General features: G+C 41.4%; 1 protein-coding gene across 4 annotated transcripts in view; it reads right to left on the bottom strand.

The window, feature by feature from the left end:
• LOC121895088 (cadherin-4-like) overlaps nt 1-25,009 on the bottom strand; it is a 276,647-nt gene that overhangs the window by 44,871 nt on the left and 206,767 nt on the right. For all 4 annotated transcript variants that reach the window (XM_042407923.1, XM_042407925.1, XM_042407922.1 and 1 more), the window contains one exon: nt 4,787-4,942. In XM_042407923.1, the coding sequence (XP_042263857.1) occupies nt 4,787-4,942 (156 nt within the window). The remainder of the gene's footprint in view (nt 1-4,786; nt 4,943-25,009) is intronic.

A 25,009-nucleotide genomic window follows, 5' to 3' on the forward strand; every position in this document is an offset into this window, starting at 1 on the left:
GCATCTTCCCACAGAGTTGTGTGGACGTGTGCAGAGGTGTGGGCATGTTTATTTGTGCTTTAGAACGTAACCGCTGTGAAACAATCAGAAAAGAACGTTTTATTTCTCAGATTAATTCCTTTATTCTCACTACACCGCCGCCCACTCTCTTAAATCACTCTCTAGCTTGCTCGACCAACGCTGCTCTCTCTCTCCCGCTCGTGCTCTCAGCTTTCTGGTGTACTCTCTCTGTTTCTCTCTTCTTTTTAAAAATGAGTCAGGAAGCCGGCAACAAGTCTGACCTTACTTTTAATGCTATCAAATGAAGACCAATGTCCTCTCCTCGTCCTAGCAACATCTTTGTACTCTCTCATGATACCATGCTACATGTAATGTAAACATAGGCTCTTCCGGTCTGTGTGCCGTAAATCGTCTTATTTCGTGGGGAATCTGACCGCATTTAGAAAAACTATATAGCAATCTTCTCGTTTGCTTATGTAGGTCATATAGAGGCATCAGAGGCATCATGAGACTGTTTCATAAACAGATAAAAGTTCCTTGTAGTAACTTTAAATTGTGTTGCCACATAATAAAAAGAGCATGATGCACATAAATTAACAGTAAATAAACCAACCATACACTCTTGATACACTCTTGATCTACATTAATTACATGAATCATTATATGGCTAATTTTAACTGCAATTCTTAAGTTGTTGGCATGTTTGAATGACATCCTCATCCTCTCAGTTTATTCCCAACTGTCTCCATTCACTGGAGTAGTCAAAAGAAAAGGAGAAGCAACATGAATAAAACACCAACAAACTCAAAGCAAGTGTTTTCATCCTTCCAAGCTGACTTCTTTCACAGCACCTCTAATGCCAAAGAGAAAAAACCTCCACACCTCCACACTGTTTTCTGAATTTTTTATTTAACCCTGCTCACGAACACACAGACTGATAAAATATGTATAATTGAATTATAAAGTATAAAAGTTTCAAAAAATATTTCCTAAAACTAAACAACATTATTAAGTAGGGTCAGAGGTAGAAAGTCAAAAAATTTGGTTATTTTTCTTGAAGAGATCATATATTTTCTCACTTAGTCCCCAATAGTTTTTATCTGAGCAGAAGCCAAAACAAGAAACATCTTATTTTATTGGAAGTTGGTTCTGTTGTAAAGGCGAGATGTCTGTTTCAGGTCTGTATCGGATCCCAGGCCAACATTCTGTCTGCTTTTGTTTGAAAGAGAAATCTCTGACTCCACAAACACAGTCAGTCCATCTCAAATTCAACTCAGCAGTGCTCAAATCAATGGAATCACCAACTAGGATTTCTCACAAAGTTTGGACATGAAGTTATTACTAAAATCAATACATGCTGTAAAATGTGTCCTGACTGCTTTGCCTCTTATGAAGTCTGGAGGAAAAGAAAAATGAGAGCTGAATGAATGAAAATGAGAGAGGAGAAAATAACTGAATTATCAGAGAAATGATGAGTTCGGGGGGGATAAAAAAAAAAAGCTTTTGGTTTGTTTTTTCACTCCATACATGAAGGTCAAGCTAACAGTCTGAAGTGGCATTTCAAAATGAACTCCTCGGCTCTCTCTAAAGCTGTTCTGATTCACTTCACCTTACCTGGGAATGTTTATATCCCTGAACATGACTTATTCAGTGATATTACTGTCAGCTGGAAGCAACAGGGATGTTTAGTTTATATCATATGAGTGGAAAAAAAACAGAATTCAGATACTATCTACATCCTGCTCCTAACAACATAGGCTGGTAAATATTTATTCTGTTTAAATGTCAACAATCAATTTCAGGAGAACTGTCTACACAACCAATGAAGGGCCCTATGTCTGACTTGACGCTAGGGATATTCATCTAAAGGGAGGCCAAAAATAGGGAAGGAAATGTGACAAAATTGGAAGAAGCTGAGGGAAAATTTAAACCATGTTAGGAGCAGATCGAGAGGAAAGATGAAAAACTGTAACATGAGCAGATTTTTTCCCCCTATCATGTATGGAGAATTGAGGGAATGGCACTCCTTCCATCTGAGCATGCCTGATGGGGAAAGTGCCACCTGGCCACTGCAAGAGCATGAGAGCCTGATAAGTGAAATAGCCTCCAGGCTCGTTGTGGCAGGAAATACAATAAGTAGCATTCTCCATCGGTTTCTTTTCCTCCGAGAGGTGAAGATCCTCTCCACTGCCGCCCATTCTCTCCTCTCCGCCTTCTGCTTCCATTCTGCACCTCTACCGAAATTGCGCCTTCAGGTCTCCTCGAGGTTAATTTGACTTTACTTTTTCCACTGCATTGTCTGATCTGTCCTGCACCCAATATCCGTGCGCTGCCATCGCATATCGCATCTTGCTGTGCTGTAACAGGCTAGGAGCCAGGCCCCTTATCTCTACCCACCCTCATCCCTCCATCCCTCATGCACCCACACCCTAATTCAATAACAGCAGGAGTCAGAGATTACCGCCATGTTTAAAGAAGGCAAAATGTAATTCTGGGTCCACATTAAAGTTATTATCTTGAAAGGCAGGGGGAGAAAACAGACCGTACCAGGCAGTGCTCTGCATTTGGCAAAGAGGCAGCATCCTGATAGAGATAACAGCAGAAGCTCCAAGGTGTTTTCCTCATAAGAATGCATCTTGTTGCATGGCTGGTTTTGAATTTCAGAGTGCTCATTCTTTTGAAATAAGAAGAACTAGACCATAACTTTGTTCTGTCCTTGCATGAAATTTGAAGTAAACAAATGAAAGAGCACAAAGTCAAATTCTAACTTTCTGTGTGTGCTATTGCTTTCCTGAATAATGTTGCTCAGCAAATAAAATCCAAGTAAAAAAATCTTTACAGTTCGTGGATTGAGGATGTTTTTTTTCATACAGTTGAATTGCTTTCCTGTTGCTCTCACAGCATTTAGTGTGAGAGGCCTTCAATTGATCTGCAACAACTTTCTTCATCTGTTTACTCGTACATCTTTACCTTGTCTCATCTGGTTTCTCCTTGCACTTTGTATTCCACTCCAACTAACACTTTTCCTCTACAACAAACACGGAGTTTAACTTAAGCAGCCTTTAGCAAGCCTCTGCCTTCCTTAACAAATCACCTCATTGATTGGAGCTCCCCTTGGGTATAAATCTGCTCAGCTCCCACTAAAAAGGTTGAGCTTGCTTGCTCACCAGGACTGTAACTCAGACTAGGTTCACATAGAAATAAAAGGATAGGGACAAGTACAGAGACAGAAAACCAGAGATAGAAACTTAAACTGATGAACCCCGTGTGGTTTCTCATGATATCAAAGCATTGAGGCTCTATTTTCATGAGAGACTAGTTCAAAGATTATCTCAAAGACTAGTGCAAGCAGCAATACAAGTTAGTACATTTTGCCAGACTGTATACACAGCACAAAGGTGGGAGGAGAGGTGCAACAAAATTTGTGTTTCATTCAAATGAGGATTCGCCAAGAGAGGTGTTGGTATATTGGCAAAAACTGCTAATATGACTCAGTGGCATATAGGACAGTGGAACAAGTGGACCCAAACACATGAGATAGCAGGCAGACAGGATCAAAAGCAGAACTATTTATTGAAAATCAAAAGAACCGGTGATACAGGAGCAGGCAAAACGACTCAACAAAGATTGAACTGAAAACTTAAATACGAACTGAACTAACAAGGAGATGAGGTGCAGGTGGGGAGAACACAGAGCAGGGCAGGGCAGGTGTGTAGAAGGGCAGAGGGAGAAGCAGGCTGGGGAGGAGCGCAGGAACACAGGAAGCAAAACATAGAATAGAAAACCAAAAACCCAGAAACACAATCCTCTTCATAATAAAACGACATGCATAGATCTGCCACATAATACACATAAATACAAGTCAAATACACAAGCAACACTACAACCTCTCTTATCCGTAATAAACAGAAAACCCTCTAAATAACTGAGACTGAGTATAAGCTGTGTGAGTACAGACCGGAATGAAAACAAAGACAGACTAAGTAATAAAGGCAACTGATATAAATCATGCCAGATAGTCGTTGAAAGATACAACTTAAATCAGCCATTTCCATCACGGTCCAGTCTTCACATAACATATTCATTAGGAACCTTTAGCGATGCTGGTGGGTTGTTTTTTTTTGGACAGAGCCAGGCTAGCTGTTTCCCTCTGCCTGCAGTCTTTATGCTAAGCTAAGCTAAACACCTTCTGATTCCAGCTTCACAGTGAATGCACATGAGATTGCATCAATCTTCTTATCTCACTCTCAGAAAGAAAGCAAATATTTTTCCCCAAAATGTTTTTGTTACTCCGCACCATCCAAGCAACGGTATTAATTTCCTGCTTACGAAGCTGTCTCTCCTTTCTATTTGGTGAGCTTTTTCGTCATGCACCACTGCAATTTGCACAGCAGTAAAAACTACGAGACAAGTAATGTGACTGGCTAAGAGTTTAATGATTACTTAGCACATTCTCTGACTTACTTCACCCACCTATATGAGCGAAAAAGGTGCAATTACACACACACACACACACACACACACACACACACACACACACACACATACAACTGTTCAGAGAAATGCTGTATTGTTATGTAATGTTTATAGAATGGATTAAATGAAATGTTTTTTTTCTAAAGCTGATTTGTTTTGTCATAATTTGTCACGTTGAGCTAATATATCTTATAATAATTCACATAAAAACAATGGTCTGTTGTCCCATTAATATTTTACATCAGGAAGTTGAAAACATGAACATGTGTGTATGTGTCTGTGAGTGAGGGAGAGAGAGAGAGAGACTCACATGGTAAGAAGACCGATGTTCTCGATCAAGAGGTTTGGTGACGAACATCTTTCCCACCACGGGGTCGATATTGAACACCTCATTGGGTGGCTGATCTGCTCCCACCCCAGTGATGCTGTATCGAATCGAGATGTCCTGGTCCTGGTCTGAACGAATCTGCATCACAACAAACAAACAAACAGAGAAACACTCAATCAATACATGTTCATCAAAGCATCATACTGCCTTTCAGTGAGCCACACCCCATTCTCTCTTATTAATTTTCTGTCTCTATTCTTCCGTCGTACCCAGAAAACTGAAAAAAACAACTCGTACACACACAGTTACCAACTCGCATCTTTTGGTGCAATATTTACTGTGAGGTCTTTATTATTCAAGGACCAGTTTGTGATATACAGCCCTAGAGTTTAATAATTTTGTCCTTACACAATCATCTCAGAAACCTGATATTGCACATTACTCACTAGAAACATGCGCCGGCACACAAACGGAGGGCACGCACTCTCACACACACACATTCATCACAGTTTGGCATTTCTAGCCACCACATATTCAAGGATTCCATTAGTGCTGCCGCAGGGAGCACTATGCGTTCTGTTTGGCAGAATTGGACTTCATCAAAAGAGAAATTTGAATTCAATATTTTGCGGAGGGAGAAATGAAATCAACATATATTTACTGCTAGCCTTTACAGTCAGGTGGCGATTTATAAAGACTAGCTGGAGCCACGCTGGGAATACAGACAGGTTGTGAACACAAATGACAATTAGATAGGAAACTGAAAATATGAGGTTGTAATTGTTGTGAAATTAGGGAAGCAACAACAGGCAACATAACAGTAAACACATTTTCAGGAGGCAAAGAAGGGCCAGAGGAAAATAATAGTCTCAGAGAGCTTCAAATCCAGTGGTGCACATGAGAGGAGAATTGTATAATAACCGTGGGAGATAGGAACCAGAATGTTCTTTAAGAAATAGTCTGGTATTTTGGTTCAGTTTTCCCTGCCAGATAGACAGCTAATAGGTGCATTAAGTGCACTGCCAGGCCTGTGATTTGGACTGAAGTGCTCGTGTAACTGGGACTCATTTAGAGGAGTTTTTCAATTTAGTGCCCAAATAGAGTCCAAACCACCAATCTCTGTCCATTAACTACATGACAACATGTGAACATCACCAGGTGTATCAAAATGACCCAATCATACACTTACTCCCGCATGTAGGCACATCCTGTACACACACACACACACACACACACACACACACACACACACACACACACACACACACACACACAGGAATAGCCAACCTTTTCCTTCTAATCAATGACTATTTCAGTGGAGAGCCTGAGTGCACTAGAAGAGTAAGACTGTCCAAAGTTGTCTCCATCTTTCACCACTCGAGGAACCAATTTAGCCACACTTTTGACACACCAGGAATTCTGCCCTGCTGAGAAAATAGCTGGAGCAACTAACAAGGACAAGGGAAGGACATACAGTATTAGACAGGTGTCATCCTGACTCTTCCTCCTGGCGGAAAAAAAAAAACAAAAAAAAAAAACTGTCACCATCACTGACGCTGCTATTATCACTATTTTCCATCTCCTGCTCATCAACAGCATCAAGATTATTATCAACTCTCGATTAGAAAGATCTAGTTGTGGCTTTCTAATCAAACCAATGTGATCAGTTATAGACACCTTCCCTGTAAGAATGCAAGAAGAAGCTGTCACAACATCCCGCTAATGCTATTTGTGCATGTCTGTATGTGTGTTTTCTTTGGGGAATAGGAGGAGGAGAACATCAGAATGCTCTGCACATATCTCAGCGAATTACTGCTGACAGCTATGATAATTAACGAGCTGCAGGCACTGACTGCCATTACTTCAAAGAAACTCTACCCGTTAAACACCACCAAACTAACAAATATCCAGCGAGCAGCTCAGTTGAACTCTCAGTGTACCGCCATTACCCTCCTCTATAGGCAAAGCAAAGAGACTGCAGCATGCTGACTCCATCTACCTATCCTGTCGCATTAGAAAATACAAGCAATTATTACACATCCGACTGCCAAACTGTCTCCCCCTCTCATTCATCCCCGTTTTCTCCTCCTCTCTCCTTGTCTATCTTTTCCGCTCCCCTCCCTTCTCCTTTCCAACTCCTTTTCTCTCATCTCTACTCCTCCCCTTTCCTCTCATCTCTTCCCTCTGCTGCACTCTCATCACTCTCTCTCTCTCTCTCTCTCCTTCTCTCCCTCTTTGCTTCAGGTCTCCGTGGGGACAGAAGGCATGCATGAAAAATGAAATTACTTCAATCCGTTGGCCTTGGCAGTGGCGTATAAATCCTCACCAGTTAGGAAGTGATAGCTCTCCATAATTCCATTTGGGGTTTCCCCGCCCCCCTGATTTCTCACCCATTTCCAAGTCGTCCTGCTTGGGGGGGAAAAGAGATTCAGCTGCACGTTTCCACAGTCATTCCAGCCAATTAGCTCTCCCTCCCACAACGTTCACGTAGACACTTTCAAAACTGCCGAGAGACAGCGCCAGAATCCTCGTCCTCATCTGTTTCTACCAAACATTCGTGCATGGTTGCGTATGCACACACAACAGCGTGCACAATTGAGCTTTCTCTGGCGCTCAAAGATTTTGTTTATGTCAACTAATGATTACAAGAAAGGATTAGACTTGAACATTGTTTCACCACCACCACTTCTTACACTACGCTTGTTTGGACAGTTCAGAGTTGACAAAGAGCGAAGTGATGACACACTGCTGCTGCCATGATGTCTGACTCATGATTAATAATGTAATAAATCACATGCATATATACATGGTTATGCATTAAGAGACCCAATAAAGGCTGTCAAAGGAAATGAATCAGCTAGCTGTTGTTGCATTTTATCAGTCTCCTCCTTTTATCACGGAATATTGTGACAGGAGGGATGTCATTTCAATAGTGAGCAGCTCTCACTGTCATTCTACCATTTTAGCTTCAGAAAGGGAGGGAATGTGTTGAAAAAAACTAAGCATGAGAAGAAAACGAAGAGCTCTCATGACTGCATATAAGTACTTTTTATTTCCTTTCATGAAAAGAGGGAAACTCTCTTTCTTGCCACATTCCACTATCTTGCACCTCATACAGGAATACAGAGCACACACACACACACACACACACACACACACACACACACATACATCCATAAGATGTCTCCATTGGGTAATAAATAACAAAGGAATTCATTTTCGAGCGCACCAATAATAATCAAAAACATTTTTCCTTTCTTTCTCTTTTTCCTTTTTTCCACAGATTTTCCTCTATTGTCTCGATAGTGTGAGTGTGAATGTGAGAGAGAGAGAGAGAGAGAGTGGGTGAGAGAGGAGATGAGAAGCGCTCAGCTACAGTGAAGAGAGATTGATAGTGAAACAGAGAAAGAGAGAGAGGCAGAGTGAGAGAGAGAGAGTCATGACTGTATCATCCGGCATCAGAAACCAGACACTGTCTAAATGACCTATTTGTCGACGGATCAAAGCAATTCCCTTCATTACTGACAACTTGTCTGGTTCTTAAGGAGATCTTATCAGTGAGCTTAGCTCCCTTCTGCCAGGCAAAACTGAATCAAATGAGAAATTATCATGCCACCGGGTCTTCGGGGAAAACAGAGAAGAGGAGATGAAGAGAAGGGAATGAATAACACAGAAGCGCTGTTCTACCACCACAGTCACTGGGGTGCAGAGGAATTAAATCTCACTGAAAAATTAATGTTAACTAACACTTTTAAAAAGTATTCTACTACTACTACTTATATATGTGACTGCACGGCATGGTGTGGATATACATATTTTAATATGGTGATAAAATATATTCAAATTGCAAGTATTGATAAAGTCATCTATACTGGTTGAGACTGAAACTGTAACATTAGTTTGAGTTAGAATATAAATGCAGGTATAAAGATATAGGAAATTGCACAAAAGAGACAACAGAAGTAATACTGTTTATGACTGAAAATAAAACCATGGAAATGGGTGTCTCTAATATTTCAATCACACCTATAAACACACATGAGGTTATAAAAACTACTAAAAACACCTAAACTACAGCCAGGAATGATCATAGTCAGAGTCAGACTGGCCAGCGGGAGTACCGGGAGAAATCCCGATGGGCCGGTCGGTATGTGTGCCGCTTGAGCAGCCCGTTATACAAAAACAAGAGTGAGTGTGCCGCTTGAGCAGCCTGTTATAAAAAAACAAGAGCGAGAGAGATGCGTCGTCTGCCCAGCAGTAGCAGCAGCACCCACAAGCACCCACCCACACCCCCCCCTCGTTGGCCGGACCGGTTTGTGGCTCTGTTTGTGCGGACCAGTGGGTGGTAGGAAGGTGTTAGGGTATTATTGTTTGTGCATATGGAAGTTAATTTTGCAAGTTATTCTATTATTGTTTTATATAGTTATAATTGGGTTTCCAGCAAATTATCAGTGTTTAGTTGTAGCTTTGTTAGGTATTGTGTTTTGGCCATTCCTCATGTGTTGAAATGGTTTGGCTGGCCAGTATATGGTTCTCCCTGTTTGTCATTTAGTTATGTCAGTTTGCTGTATTTTGCGCTCAGCTCTGTTTTGCTGACCTTTAGTATTTTAGGGACCAATTTAATTGATATTTACTATTTCTTTATGTATATTATTTTTATGCATACATAAAAACCAACCTTTTAAAAAATAAAACCTGCATCCTTGTGTCTACCTGTTTAGTCCCTCAAAGCCTAATTCTTTAGCCTGTCTAGTCTTGACTGGTTCTAATCCTGTTGGTGTTTAGTTCAAACTCAGCCAATAGTTAGTGTCTCTGCTTTGTGTGATACCACAGCGTTCCTGAGCATATTATCATTGCATTTGTTTGCCTCAGCATTCAAGCTTTTCCTCAACCCACGCAACTCTCACCATGGCTAATTAGGAGAGAAATGCGCTATATGTAAACAAAGGGGAGGGACACGGAGAGGCTTGGGGCACTATTGCACAATTGGAAATAGAATTTGCCGCGTTCACAGATGCTGTCGATGCCAGTATGCTCATTGCGTTTCCAGGTCTGTCCTTTTCACCAGCGGGTGGAGTTGCTGTAATGTTAGTGGAAAACCTTTTGTGATGAAATTCAAACCAGAGAGGACTGGTTACAGCTGACAATAAAAGAGGAAAAACTTGATTTAGAAGAAGCCGTGATGCTGTTTTCACAGAAACACAAAAGGAGAGATGTTTGTTCCCTGAACCAAACAAGGAGATGGAATGGAGAGATTATTGTATGGATGATCGATGGGGAGGTGAATGTGTGCCAGTCAGATTGATGATCTTACAAAACCAGTGACCCCTTTCATTTAAAACTTCCTATCCATCCATCAATCATGTTAAAAAGCAGTCCCTTGCATTGACAAGAATGTAGTCATGAAATAATAAACTCCATATCATTACCTTGACTCCATGAGAAATGTATTTTCACCATTAGGAAGCCTCACAGTAGTTCAGGGAGGCACAGAAGTCATTTTCTAGTCACATGTTCTATACATACTCCAATCATCTATGACCACGACCTTTCTCTTTCGATCGGCGATCCATATAAACGTCTTGCACTCATTCATTCTGCATACAACGCTGAGCTCTGCATCCTCGCTACTGCACTGCTGCCTGCTTACTCCACTCCACCTCCACAGCCTCCTCTTGTATTAGCATTTTAGTTGTTGGGGAATTCTGAATGTTGCTTGTCATATGTGCTCATGTTAATTATGTTCAATCAGTAGCTGCGGTTACATGCACACTTTTTTTTCCATTCTGATAGAAATTATTCTGATTGAAGATTTCGGGTCAACTGTACACATGGGATTTGATCTAATACATTCTGGTGTTTACGTGCGCTGATACATTTAATCGGAACAGCTGTGTGACATGCTCAGAAGTGATGAATACATCAGGGCACTATGTCAAAATGTTCCTACCAGCCACCGTCAGCCCAACAACAACAACAACAACAAAAAAGAGACTGGTGAGAGACTCAGCAGCCAGACATTTGTCTGCTTTCTGTTTAGGAGCAGCTGAGACTGTAATTACAGTGACAACAGCTGGTCCACCTTAAGTCAGTCCACCTTAAGTGAACTGGTCAGGTTAGGTTAACCGCTAACTTCAGGGCTAACCTCCCTTCACTTTAATCAGCAGGTGGCAAGCAGGACACGGGAACTTGGCCTGTAATTGTAGTATTTATTCACTGTCAAATAGCCTAAACTGTGCACACATTGCACTGCTACGTTCACAGCTGCTAACTCCATGCTCTCTGTCACACACACACTCTCTCTCTCTCTACTGTCACATCATCTAATGTTACCCCCACGTGGGGCAAACATGTGCAGAAAGAATATATTTATTCTAATCAGAGAGAAACGTTCGGATTAAGCATTTACATGGTTATTAGGTGCTAATATTTTCCTATTGAACGGATTATCAAAGGTTTACATCACCCTTCTCAACCTGATTGAAAATTCCGTCCGACGGGGACAGATTGGGCCAGTCACATTAGGCATTTTTATTCTGATTAGGCTATTATTCCGATTATTAGTGAAATATTAGGGTCCATGTAAACGCAACTACTGTTGTGTATTTCAGGCTCTGCCAGAGAGGTTTGTGAGTTCAGGGATGCTGTCTATGTCTGACTTGCTGAGATTTGTTCCAGAGCATCACATGAGCAGAGCCACACTGTCAAACTAAAATGCATATTGTTGCAATAAATGATTGAAACATCAAGTCCTGGCTGAAATACTATATATTGGTGTATTCTGTATTTTGATATGGATTAGATTAAGATTCAATTTTTGCTATGCTAGTTTTCTATACGCTAAATTTGATTAACAGTATGGGTTCCCTAATCTGCAAACTACCTGAAAGATGCATAAATAAAAGAACTGACGAGGTGCTTTCTGCTCTTGTTCTTTAGTGAGCTGGTTATACAGTAGGTACAGCCATAATACTGTACATCAGCCCAATACATATTATAATTGATCTTTCCCGAACTTGAAAGCTGTTTTACAGCTGTTGTTGCTGAAGTACGAGTACTATTAAAGATAATCTGTGGTTTAGCATGCACAGAAAAGTGCAATTACCATATGCAGTGATATAATGTTCACGGGGCATTGTGAATGGAACTGAAACAATTATCATAGAAATTATAAAATGTGAAACAGCCTTTGTAGATCCTTGTGTATTTAAAAAGTTGATTCAAAAGATAAGTTTCTTTCTCATGTTGGCTGGTGTCAGAACTAAACAGGAAACATAACCATAACTAATTACAGTTAATTAAAAAAGCACAGCTGACAGTGCACACTTTCATTTTGTGTTCTATAGAGAACAGCAGAATATTTCATTTCTCCTCTTTACTGTTGGAGGAAACTGTTGATATTTGGAGTTGTAACCTCAGCTAAAACCTCAGTCAGCTAAACTTTCTCCTTTACTGATCCAGGTCAGTCAAAGCAGATCTAGCCTGCATCATAGTAATATGAAGTAAAACAAGAGCAAAGGCCATGTGCATTGGATTAGTCTCTGACATTGTCTCTGCATTAGATACAATTTTTTTAAGACCATGAATCGATTTGTTAATGGAGAACAGCCTTTATATTCATGACTACTCCTATTGTGTTTTTACTTATCCCACTTAAGTGAAGCACATCAAATAAGACAGCAGATATGTCAGATGTGGCTGACAGTGGTTCCAGTATGGAAACAAACTGGCCACATGTTAGCGTTCGTGCCACAGAATGGTGCAAACATAAACCACATTCAGACTCGTCTATAAAAACACTACGAATGAGGCAGACATTTCTGGAAATCGCTTTGCATTCAGCTGAACAAAACCTTCAATTTCAAACACATTAAAAGGAAGGTGTCCTTTCAACTTGAATTGTCTTGCAGCTTTGTGCATTATATCTTTCAGACAGCTTCAAACGATTGGTGTGTCGCCTTTGTGAAGCTCTGTTTGAAAAAACAAGACACCTCGAGTTTTTAGTCTTTTAGATGAATGAAAAGTAATTTTTTTCTCTAAGGTTTTAAAAACATGCATGAAAAAACAAATCAAAAACAAATAATACACTGTATATACAGTATGACTATATGGATTAAGCATTCACATTTATACATTAATACTGTGAGAAATAAAAACAGAAAGCAAAATAGCAAAAAAAAAAGGAAGGAAAAAACCCCAAAACACAGTAAAACTCAACTGCTTTTAGTTGGTATTCTAGAAAATCTTCAAAGAATAAAGTATCACTATCTGGCTTTACGTCACAAATTTTTCAAAAAAACATACAGGCATACACAAAAACATACAGAGGCCTGTCATGACTGTGCCAATTAGGTGCGCTGTGGTGTGCTGGTGTCTCAGAAAATGACACTGGTTCAGTGAGCAGTAGGACAGTAGAAACAGTCTGTCACTTGCAGACAGCAAAGTTACAGCATACCCCTAAAGAGCTGAAAGCCGGGCCTTTCACAGCTCTAAAGCCCAACAAACTGGGATAGCTACTCCAAACACAAATGCCCAAAGGAACAAACAGAAAGAATATGTTCCTTCAACGGTACAGTAAAGCCTAACAGGCAGAAATACAGGTATGGGCCAACAGGTCACAAACAAAACGGTTAACGCTGAAGAGAAAGAGCCTCTACAAGAAAAAGGTTTTTAGGTGGCATTGCATATCGCATACACACTCCATCTGTCAAATGCACTCTGGTGCATGCACAAAGATAAAAAGACACCTTGTGTGTTTTGCTGCGAGTCAGCAAAGTGTCTTTCCAAAGAGCAAAGAGCTTTCCTGTGGCCTTTTTAAAACACAGACTTTTGCTTAAGCTTTGATGTTGAGCATTGTATCTCTTCAAAAGGTAGGGCAGGATTGATGTTGAGTATCTTAGTCTGAAGTTGGGATTTTCAAAAATGCACTTACCACCCTCATCATAAAACACACACTACAAAACATCTTGTATTCATTAGCTGGCCAGGATTTCATGGAGGATTTTATGAACAAATGCACCTGTGGCTGTATATTTAAGAATGAGAGTCTTTGACATGGTGGCTAAATCTGAAAAAAGTTTATGTGTGAGAACGACTGTGTGTGTTTAAACTAGGGATGGGAATGTCGGTCTGTTGATCGGTCCACCACTTTTGTCCAGACTGAAATATTTCAACGAATATAGGATGGATTGCCATGGAATTTTGTACAGATCCCCCAGGTGCCCAGATGATGTATCCTAATGACTTTGGGGATCTCCTGACCTTTCCTTTAACACCACCATCTGGTTTACACTTCTGTTTTTTTAATGAAATGTCTAGAAAACTATTGGATGGACTACCATAATATCTGGTATGGACATTCATGTCCCCCTCAGGATCCCTTAACTTTCCTGCTATGATCAGGTCAGAAATGTGTCCAATACTTTGGTTTATGACCAAATACCTGCAAAATTAACAACATTTCCCGCTAATTGGTGTAATTAGCAAATGTTGGCAAAAGAAATGCCAACACCCTAAACTGAGATGGTTAACATTGTAAACATTAACCTGCTATACATAAGCATGTTAGCATTGTCATGTGTGAGCATTCGCATGCTGATTTAGCTCAAAACACAGCTGTACCTAAGTACAGCCTCATCGAGCTGCTAGCTTGGTAGATTCTTAGGGTGTTTTCAAACCTTTATTTCATTTGCTCCGGTCTGAATCAGTGGATATTTTGGAAAACTTGGTGCGTTTTCCCCTTGGTTTGGTTTCTTTCCAAGCAAACCAAAATGTATCACTACAAGCCATGTGAGAAGTAGTAGTTTAGGCCGCACCTGAGTACAATTGCTGTGTATGAAAGAGTACGATTTAGTTGTTCTCAGGTAATTTTTCAGTTGTCAAACAACTGAACAATCATAAATAGTGTTTTACCAATCTCATAAATGCAACCTCTTAACTAGGCAAAACCTTCACACCAATCAAAACACTATTTTATGACTGCAAAGTCATCAGTCAAATTAAACATAAATGCAGCTTACCAATAATTGCTTCAACGCTCAGTTCCTACTTGTCCATGCTAAAATGCAAGGATGTTGTTTTCAGCTTTACAGAGGGGACAGAGAGGACAGAGGGCCAAAAATACACATTTTCAAATTTATCCGGCTTAGTGGTCTATGTGAGTGTGTAACAGAGTGAAATTGAGAGATAGTGTCCTCAATGTGCTTTTGTGTCATTTGAATGATAGCTAGAAGTGACGCAGGTGAGATTATTAAAAGACCTTCCTCCACATTAGTGAAAATAACATGGAGTAATGGAAGTTAAGCAGTGAATGACTTTTCCAATTATTGCAGTGTGAAAGGAGTCTGGTCTTTAATAGTGCAGGCTTATGGCAAATTAGAGGTGCTATTCTCCCCGGAGGTAACAATGGGATGACTCGCCCTCCTCACTCCCCTCTTCCAAGCAGTGAGAATGAAAATAAGGCAGCCATTGTAGTGGCAGACAAAGAGCGGCCGCACCCTTTAGCTTTGGCTTAGCAGGGTGAGAGTGTGAGGGCTGCCATCTCACTATTACTCCTCTCTCTTCCTCTCTCTCTCTGTCACTCTCTTTCATTAGGGAATTGATTAAATTGTGAAATCGGGAGTGTGATGGATGCATGAATGACTTCTCCGGTCGCTCCCCTAGGCTTTGACAAGGACAATATCAAGGACCCCCTGTAACTCCTTTTTCCTCCCTTGTCCCTTTATCCCCAGGAACCCAATCTGGGTAATTAGAGTAAAGAGTGTTAGAGACTTGTAGGGTAGAGAGAAGCAGAGCGAGAGGGTGACAGTGGCACAAAATGTGCTGCTATTGCACTTTTCCCAGCCATTTACTCCCCCACTCCACATACACTGTCCACCTTTTATACACACTCTCTCCCTCTTCTTCCACCCCCTACCTTCTTTTTCTTCTTCTCACTTTCTATATCCGTCAGGCAGAAGTGAAGAGGAGAAATGCAGACTAGAGGGAAAATGGAGGGAAGAAAGAGTGAGGAGAGTGAGAGTAAGGGGGGAAAATGAAAGTGGCTGTGAACTGACTGCATCAGCAGAACTCTGTGGCAGAGCTTGAGCCCTTTTGGCTGGAAAAACTGGACACAGGAAGTGTAGAGAAGTTGCCAGGACTTGTTTGATTGCACTTTGGTCTAGCAGGATGGATCTATCTTGTGAGAAAGTGGGTAGAGTTTTCCCTCCTGACTAGATGTGAACTTTGTGGGATCCCATTCCACTGGACTAATTTTGTCTCGCACTGTCTTTGTCAATCTAGTCAGAGAAACATCCAGTTACATCGTTGTACAGACAGATTTCCAGTGGACACAGCTGAAGGGCTGTTTGGAAGGAAAAGTATACAGTACATTCCTCCCAGTCCACAGGGACAAACACTTCGGGGGTATCATGAGGTAAACAGATGTCTAAGGACACAGATGTGAAGGGAGAGGGGAGGGAGGAAAGGTGTTCAGGTAGAGCAGTAAGCACGTTTGATGTTGACTGGAAGCCTGACAAAATGGGCTGCTCCCTGCCAAGCCTGCTCCTGCCAAGCACAGGCAGAAACTGAAGAGGGGCTGGACCTTGCCATGCTGCTGCTGGGTGTTTTGAAAAGTTGCACATTCACACGTGCATGCATGCAAACACGAAGGCACACTCGCTCGCTCGTGTGAACCCGCACACATACATACACAATCGCACTGCAGCCTCTAAGTGCGTGTCAGAATGTTTCCCAGGATGTTCTGGCTCCCACTAACCATGCGAGGGATTCTGCTTGGCAAACTCCACCTCAGCAAGAGTCCAGCTGTCATCTTGACAAATGAACCTTGGAAGAGTGAGGAGGTGTGTGTGTGTGTGTGTATGTTTGCGCAACCATGCATGTGTGTCTGTGCAGTCACACCTGTGTGTTTTTGCTGGAGCATATGCATATGTTTATCATAAGGATGACATACAGATGGCTGGCGTACATGTGGTTTTTGCTTTTTTCAAAAGCAGCTGGCCTGTCATGCCTTGATTGACACAGATCAGAAAGCGGATCTGAGACAGCAGAGGTCAGTTTCTGTGAACCTCCTTCTTGTCTCAGTAGTCACCATGAAAACATTGCAGAAAGTCTGGAAATGCATTAAACTTCCCAGCTGCTTGGCTCGACACTGAGTCATCTTTAAAGTGACGCTGACTATAGAGCAACCAGTACAAATCACCTTATATAAAGAAGCGTTTTGCGGGGCCTCAGATGAACCATAACATCGTCTCCTGTATGCCGCGATGCCAGGCGCTGTGCATCACTCTGGTTTTATGAACAATGTGGGACGTTAAAGCTTTTATAGGGTGTTAGGAGGAAATGTTCTTTTCTCCTGAAAATGAAGAGCAAATAAAAATGTGTAAGGCAACATAAAGGAGCACTGCCCAGAAATACTCATAAGCGAGAAGCAATGATAAACCTGCAAAGTTAAAGGACGAGTTATAAAATACTGGCAACTTTTTATCTGGTGCTAAACTGCTTATCTTAGGAGCTGTTTCATCTTGAGATGCTGTAAAGCATTTCACTGCACAGTGAGGAACTTTATTACACACATACACAGGGGTGATATGTGCTTGCTTGTACCAGATCTCATGTGTGTGTGTGTGTGTGCTATCACGTGTCAGCGTGTGTGGTTACGGGGTTTACCAGCATACAAAAACACGATCACCCCATGACAGTATCCATTATACTTGCATGAAAAGATTCTGACTGAGGCCTTTCATTGTAAATGACAAAGTAAATAGGATCAGAATATTCTGGTGCAGGCCTCAATTTTGATTTCCTTCACATTTTAACTCCAGGAAAGAAGGAGCCAAAGAAGGGGAAATGGAAAAATACAAGCACATTAAGTGAGATTAGAATTTTACATCACATGACTTGCATTCGAAAGCGCTTCAATTCAATTCAATCTCATGCCCAAGGACTTTTCCTTTCGCAATTACTCTTTTCTTCCATTTCCTCTAAATGCTGTGGCGTTGTGTTGAATTAGACTTTATTTTGTTAGGTTTGTCTCTCAGGCAAACATGCAAACATTACTGAGCAGAGGCGAGGGGAGAGTATTACCTGATGGGTCTGTGTGTCTTTCTTCTCTGTCTGTCTGTCTTTGCTTAATCTGCTTGTCTGTCTGTATGATTTCCTCTGTATCTACTTTTCTGCTCTACTGTCAGTCGGTCCTTCTGCCTATCTGACTGTCAACCTGTCCTTTCAATTTGACCGACCTTGTCTCATATCACCAACAATCACTGCCACTCTCGCCCCCCACTTCATCACCGGTCCCCACCTCCCTGAGTCCCCTTCCGAATATCTTTCGTCCAATTTCACTGCACATTATTTTTTCATGTCTTCAGAGGAATTGAGATTCTTGGCTCTCCTTCATCCTACCGATCCACAGGGTCGCTGAGGCCAACCTCCAGGGGACCAGACAGAGGCTGTTTGTTAAGCTGTTATTTATCTCCTTCATAAAGTCCTCCTCATCTCCTATTAAAGAGCCCAGAACTGTTGCCCTTGACTCACACATAACTCTTGTGTCTTTTGGTGAGATGATTTACTGTTTAATTTAACACCAACTGAACCCAGGAGGGAGCCCGCCTGGTGCTGCCTGATGTCATATCAGAGAAGAATGTGTTGGGGGGGATTTGAGTGAACATGTGTGTTTATCTGTGTGTTTGTGTGTGTGCGCAATCTGTGCCGTCTGAGTGTGTATGAGCGAGTGGGTGGCTGAGGAAGGTTTTTTGTTTTGTTTGTTTTGGTACTGTAAAGCTGTAGTAGTAAGGCCTGGGTCTGGGTGTGCGCAACAAGGCCCTGGCTGGAACTTTTTTCTCTTGAAAAATAAACCAAAGCTGAATATGCCTGATGAACATGTTTACCGGGACTTCACGCCACTAATTTCAAAATAATGAGATATTAAACAGTGAAAATTACATTTCAGTCTCACTTCCCTGAACACAGGAGGAAACAAAGGCCAAATGCTGCTGACAAATACATGAGTGTAGTAACAATTTGTTTTTTTCTCATCAATACCCTGTGATTATAGGAGACTCCATTTCCTGGGGCTGATAAATGTAATTACATTGATCTCCCTAATTTCATTAGAGAAAGGGAAATGAACTTCATAAGGTATTTGCTGTATGCCAAGACAAGATTGTACAAAGAGTGGGGGGTTAGGCTCTTCGTAGTGGATCACTGAGTAGGAACAAGAATCAGAACTATGCATATAGAAATGGAGCTGTCAGAGAATCCATGAAGCGATTCCCTTCTTGTTTTATGATTGCCCTCAAACAGCTCCTTGCATGAGATATTAATGTGCCCTCATGTGCTCACCTCTTCTCTTGAATACCTGAGTCTCATGCTATTCAGAAGATGGTCAAATTGCTTTTATGGTCATATGTTTCATTAATGATCTGACCTGTCAAAAAAGACAGGAGGGAGCATGTTCTTCCATCACAAAGACTCCATTAGCAAGAGTAACAGTGTAAAGCACTCTCAACTTCCACTGGTGTTTTCACTCCTGCCATCATAACTTATGGCTGGTTATCTAGCTTTCATACCAGCTGTCACAAGAGCAGATATTTAAAAAAGAGAATACTATACCTGAAAACCATTACTTATATTTTATACTTGTGTGCATCAAAGGTTGATGTACCAGTGCATGAATAGAACTGTTATTATCTGAGATTATATTTTTTTCAAATAAATGCATTATTTTACTGACAAAAAAATGAACAATAAAAAAGACTAATAGTCTACAGCCAAGCTAGCAACTCTGTAAGACTGTACTGAGCTAAATGCTAATGTCGACATGCTAATATGCTTAAAATGGAAATACTAAAATACTGATATTTAGCAGGTGTACTGTTTACCATCTTCACCATCTTAGTTTAGTGTGTTAGCATGCTAACACTTGCTAATTAGTACTAGATACCTTTTGCATTTAGACATGTCACAAAGTATTGGGCAAATAAAAATGTTGACCTGATGATGGCCCCAAATGAAAAAAAGAAAAAAAGATTACAAAACACCGTGGAGGAAACATGAATGTACCAACTTTCATTGCAATCCATTTATCTCACTCAGAATGTCAAACTCATGGTGGTGCTAGACAAAAAGTCAGTGGAGCACCAAAGTCAATAGGATTGATCATCTGGAAACCATGAATGTCTGTACAGAACTTGATGCCAATCCATCTTGAAGATGAGATATTTCACTGGATAAGTGAAAACTTTGACCTGTCGGTGGTGCTAGATGGGGATTACCAAAGTTATTAAGATCCATCTTCTGGGAAACATGGATATCTATACCAAATTTTATGGTAATCCATCTGATAGCTGTCAAGACATTTCCTTAAAGAACAAAAGTGTCAACCTCGGGTTCTACAGGAAAAGTCGGGGGATACTCAGTGTCAGGAGGATTAATCCCCTTGGTACCATGAACATGGCAATCCATCCAATAGCTGTTGAGATATTTCAGTCTGGACCCACTGACATGCTGACATTGCTGTCCCTTGATTAAAGCTGCTAGCTAACTAAAAAAGAGGATCAGTAAATATCAAACTGTATATTTAGCCTAATGATTTGTAATGTCCCCAAACAGGGGCTGCTTGTGCTGGAAGAAACTTCACAGCTGGAGTTTGGGAAGGAAATATGTTGGGTGAATTCTTCAGGAGATGAACTCACAAAAAGCCAAGAGTTTAAAACTAACCAAGATGTGTTGCTGAGTAACAAAGAGCATATAAAATGCTGACATGACTGTTTGTGCTCTCCCCCACAGTGGACATGGGTTATCTCCCTCCATTTTCCTCCCTCTTCATACTTTACAGGAGGTTCACCCATATCTGAAAGAAGTCTATTGTTTCTTCCTTTACTTCCCTGGTTTGATAGAGTTTATGTAGCGTGTCCGTAGTGAGTATTTGTGTGTTGAAGTTGTACGCCTGCCAATGACCTTAGTAGCACAGCGAACACGGAAAGAAAACAAGAGAAAACACAGCCCCGAACAAAATATGCTTGAATACATATACAGCAGTGCACATCCTGTACAGTTCATGTGTTTGAGAGACTTAGTGTAGCCACACATTTCAGTGTTTTCACAGCCTGAATTTATTTAGCCCAGAAAATGAGTTCTGTGTAGTTCGACATTCATAAAGCGTTCCATATGGGCAGCAATGTGGTTTCCTAGTGACCGAGCTCTGGATTTGACTGTGATCCTTAAATACTTGCATCCCTGTGTTTCACCATCCTGCGGTTTCTCTGGTGGACTAGGTTAAAAAAAAAACAACAACAAGATGGAGTCCTGTGTTTCTGGCATAGCTTTTCTTCTCTTTGTTCAGGGATAAAGCAGTAATGCGACCAAACAAAACCCCAAACAATGAGCATATACAAAGGCAACAATGCGGCACATGCGCTGCACTGATTGTTTGCTGCCTGTGTAGGACAACTAATTTCGTTCTGTGCCTGTGTATGCATGTGTTTGTTTGTTTGTGATTGAGTGTGTGTGTGTTTGTGAGCGTATGTCTCAGCAGGAGGGAGTAGAAAATGATGAAGGGGGCAGGCTGGAGCAGTGCAGTGCTGGTGTTGGCCGGGTGGTGGGGTGGCAGATGCCAGAAGGCTTCATTAGACTCGAGGGAAGAGGCCGTGAAAAGCAGTTCTCCGGGAAGTCTATCAGACCTAAACACAAACACAGACGTGCCTCTAATCCTGGTCTAGCCCTACATTCCCTTCTCTCGCTCCACTCCTTTCTTTCCGTTGCTTTCTCTTGTTCTCAATCCCACCCACCCGTCTTTGTCCCCCCTTAAATTCTCCAATGCAATCATCTCCAGCTCACTTGTACAGTATGTTGCTTTTTGTTCCTCCTTTTCTTTCAGAATTTTGTTTTGTCTGTCTTTCTGGTGTTTTTGTTGTTGCCGTGTCTGTCAGTGGAGCGGAGCAGTCATTAATCACTGGTAAATGTACACAGAGGAGAAAGCAGACACCTCAGGGGGGAGTTTGCTCATTCTGCTCCGAAAAACGCTTTTCTCAACGTGCTCCACAGAGAGAGATATAGAAATTGGAGCACAGGTGCTGCAGTGAGCACAATAAACATCACCAGATGCACTGCATCACACACCAAATCAGATACAAATGCTGGTATTTAGTGCACTGTTTAACATGCAGGCTCCTTTTTATTGTTATTAGACATATTTTCTGAAGCTACTACCAGGAGATGAATGCCTACAACAAATTACTGATGCAAATTACTTTTCGATAAAGTGCAGGATATTTAATAAAAGTCTTTCTCTTCATATCAGTCAATAAAGGGCTTTAGACAAAAAAACGATTTATTTTGGCTTATTGCTCTCACGGCTGCTGTACCCCCCTAAGGTATTCCTGTCAATATAACGGCCTGTGATTATTGAGGGATGCAGTCACACTTTATCGGAATATCTGGCTTCTCTGTCTCAAGGACAGCCGGCGGACAGAAAAAATGTCTTCCAAAGAAATATTATCCAATAAAACAACAGTTTAGCTGAAATTGCAGTCATTTTCATGTCCCTTACTCCAGCTCTCAAAATCAATGTCTTCTCTCTCAAAATCATATCTCGGTTAGACAAACACTTAGACAATGTCCACACTAATATGTTTTCATTTTAAATTGGCGTTTTAAAACAAAAACAGTCTCTGTCCACATGAATGTTTCAGCACCATTTCAGAAATAATCTCTGTCCAAACTAACACGTCTGTAAACGCATATCACACACAGGGCATGCACATACCGGTGTAAACAGGAAGCAGATTGTCTACTCTGCAGTTGGTTGCTTAATGCAGAAAATACTACGGAGGAAGAACAGCATTGGCAAAAAGTAAGACCAGAGATTTCTTTGCTTGGACTGACGACGAGGTGGAACTGTTACTGAAAGTAACACGAGTCAAGGTGTCAAGGCAGTGGAAAACATGGATTGGGAGTTGTCACGTGATAGGGGCATGACGAATCAGGGAAGGACACGTCGTGACTGATTAGACCCAATCAGGAAGTGACTGTACAGACTAAAATGCAATGACCAGAGTTTTCAAACTAAAATGGGATCAGCAGTGTTTTCAAAAGTCTCCATTTTAGGGGTTCAAAAACGCTGCAGCAGTGTGCATGCTAGATGTAAACATAGCAAAAGTTATGCGTTTTAAAATGAAATCATATCAGTGTGGATGTAGCCTAAAATATTACAGAGAGCAGCAGAAACTTATGGAATTAATCAACAACAGGTTTTATAAGACAGACGCTGAAAAGAAGAGGGAGGAGTGGGGACAAGAAATTTTGCAAAACAATGAACAATTGGAAGGAAGGAGATGGTGAGAAAACGATGAAAAGAGGCGAATGCTGTGAAAAACAATTTTTGTACCAACTGTAGATGTCTAGATATGTGTGGAAAGAGCTAACTAGCAATGCTTGAAGTCACATTTTATGCCTTAAATGTTACTAATGCTTAGCAATGAACAGACTGTTAACTGTGTGAATAGCCAGACACATGGAATAAAAGCAAACTTTTCTTTTGAATGTGGTAGCCTGACCTCATCTGCACCAGCAACTCTGACAGCCAAAACCACATCTCTCTCTCTCTCTCTCTGTTATTTTCACACAGACTAGAGTCAGCGAACAGTGCAATGAAAAAGGTATTTTACTGGACAAACATTTATTCATACCCCGTCTTGCTCCTCGGCTAAATTGTTGTTTCATCAGGTTTTTGTTCATTTTTCTGCTGACGGTTGTTTTAATAGGGGGTCAAGGGAGTTGGGGGATGGTGGATAAGAGGGGGGCGGTTACGTTGAGTCTTTATTTACCCGAGCAAAAGAAATCGATGCCTCTCTTGCTGTAGGAGAAGTGTGTGGATCAATGGAAGGTTTCAAAAAGCCCCTGTGAAAAATCAATGTCCCTTACATGCTATTGATGGCTGTTTGGCCGCAGAATAAAGAGAACGACAGAAAACACCTGTTTATTGTGAAAAATTACTCCCCCCACTCCTTGTTTTAGTTTTTCTGGATCTCATCCTCTCTTTGTTTTCACTAGAACCGTCTTGTGTTTCTGTTTCCTCTCCATTGCTCTCTTTGCTAGCCTTTCAGTTTCACTTTTTGTTAAAAGTTATGTTCCACTCATTCCCGTCTGTTGGAAGGAACTGTCCATCATCTGGGAAAAAAGAGGGGAAACCAGTGTTGTTACTGCCACAACTCTGTAACACATGAGGCTAAAAAAGGCTAGATCTTGATGCACAGTCAAGGAGTCTGAAGTGCTGAAGCAATTATTTCAGTGCTGCTATTAATAAAAAGCAGTCAATAACATCTCAATGAGCTCTGACACTGTCTTGGCTTTAAAGAGCGATGGGAGTACAGTTCTGCCAAGACTTTGCAGTCAACATTGCCCTCGAGCCATGTCAGGCTACGAGCTCAGAGGCCAGTCGGTAGGGCCTCTGTCCTGACACCTGCCCGATCCTGTGCTGGCCTGATCAAAGTGACAGTGCTGCAGACCTGCAGAGATTCAGGTGAGGGCTGCTGTCACCCCGCCTGTCCAACTGATGGCAGCTTGGTCAGGGCAAGGAGGGAAGCGGCAGGATGGTGGGGAAGGCCGCTGCCTGCGTGTCACTCAGTGCTGCGCTGGATGACAGAACAGCCCATTAGGAAAGGGACTGACTTCACAGGCCATTAGGGGAGGCATCACACAGCCACAGCACACAGAGCACTGATGGCACAGTAGGAGAGAGACAGAGGAGGAGATGAGAGACAGAAAGAGAGACCGACAGCATGTTTCATATAAAACTAGAAATTGTGATTAACATATTAAATGTCAGAAAAAAAAAAAAACGTAATGTTCCGTCTTCGTGTTGACATTAAAGAATTAAATATTAATCTTTGCTTGGAGTTTCAATGAAGGGAAATGAAACAGACACACATAAGCCTCAATTCCCAACAGAGGACCAAAGAGGTTATAAAAGTGGACTAAACACATAAACAATAAGTATGGCAAAATCATCCCCATGCCATGCACCCCCCCCCCCCAGAGCTGTCTCCTTGTTAAAATCTCTAGTTCTCAGTATGGCCCTGCCTGCCCTCCAGTCATCATTAAAGAGAAAGACTGGAGCCAGAGAGCCCAACAGAGGCATCAACACGCATCACTTCTCTTCTGCTCTGAGCGTTCCACTCTCAGCAATCCACCAGCCCCTGACGGACC

This window comes from Thunnus maccoyii, chromosome 4 (assembly GCF_910596095.1).
Source record: "Thunnus maccoyii chromosome 4, fThuMac1.1, whole genome shotgun sequence".
In the NCBI taxonomy this organism is placed as follows: domain Eukaryota; kingdom Metazoa; phylum Chordata; class Actinopteri; order Scombriformes; family Scombridae; genus Thunnus; species Thunnus maccoyii.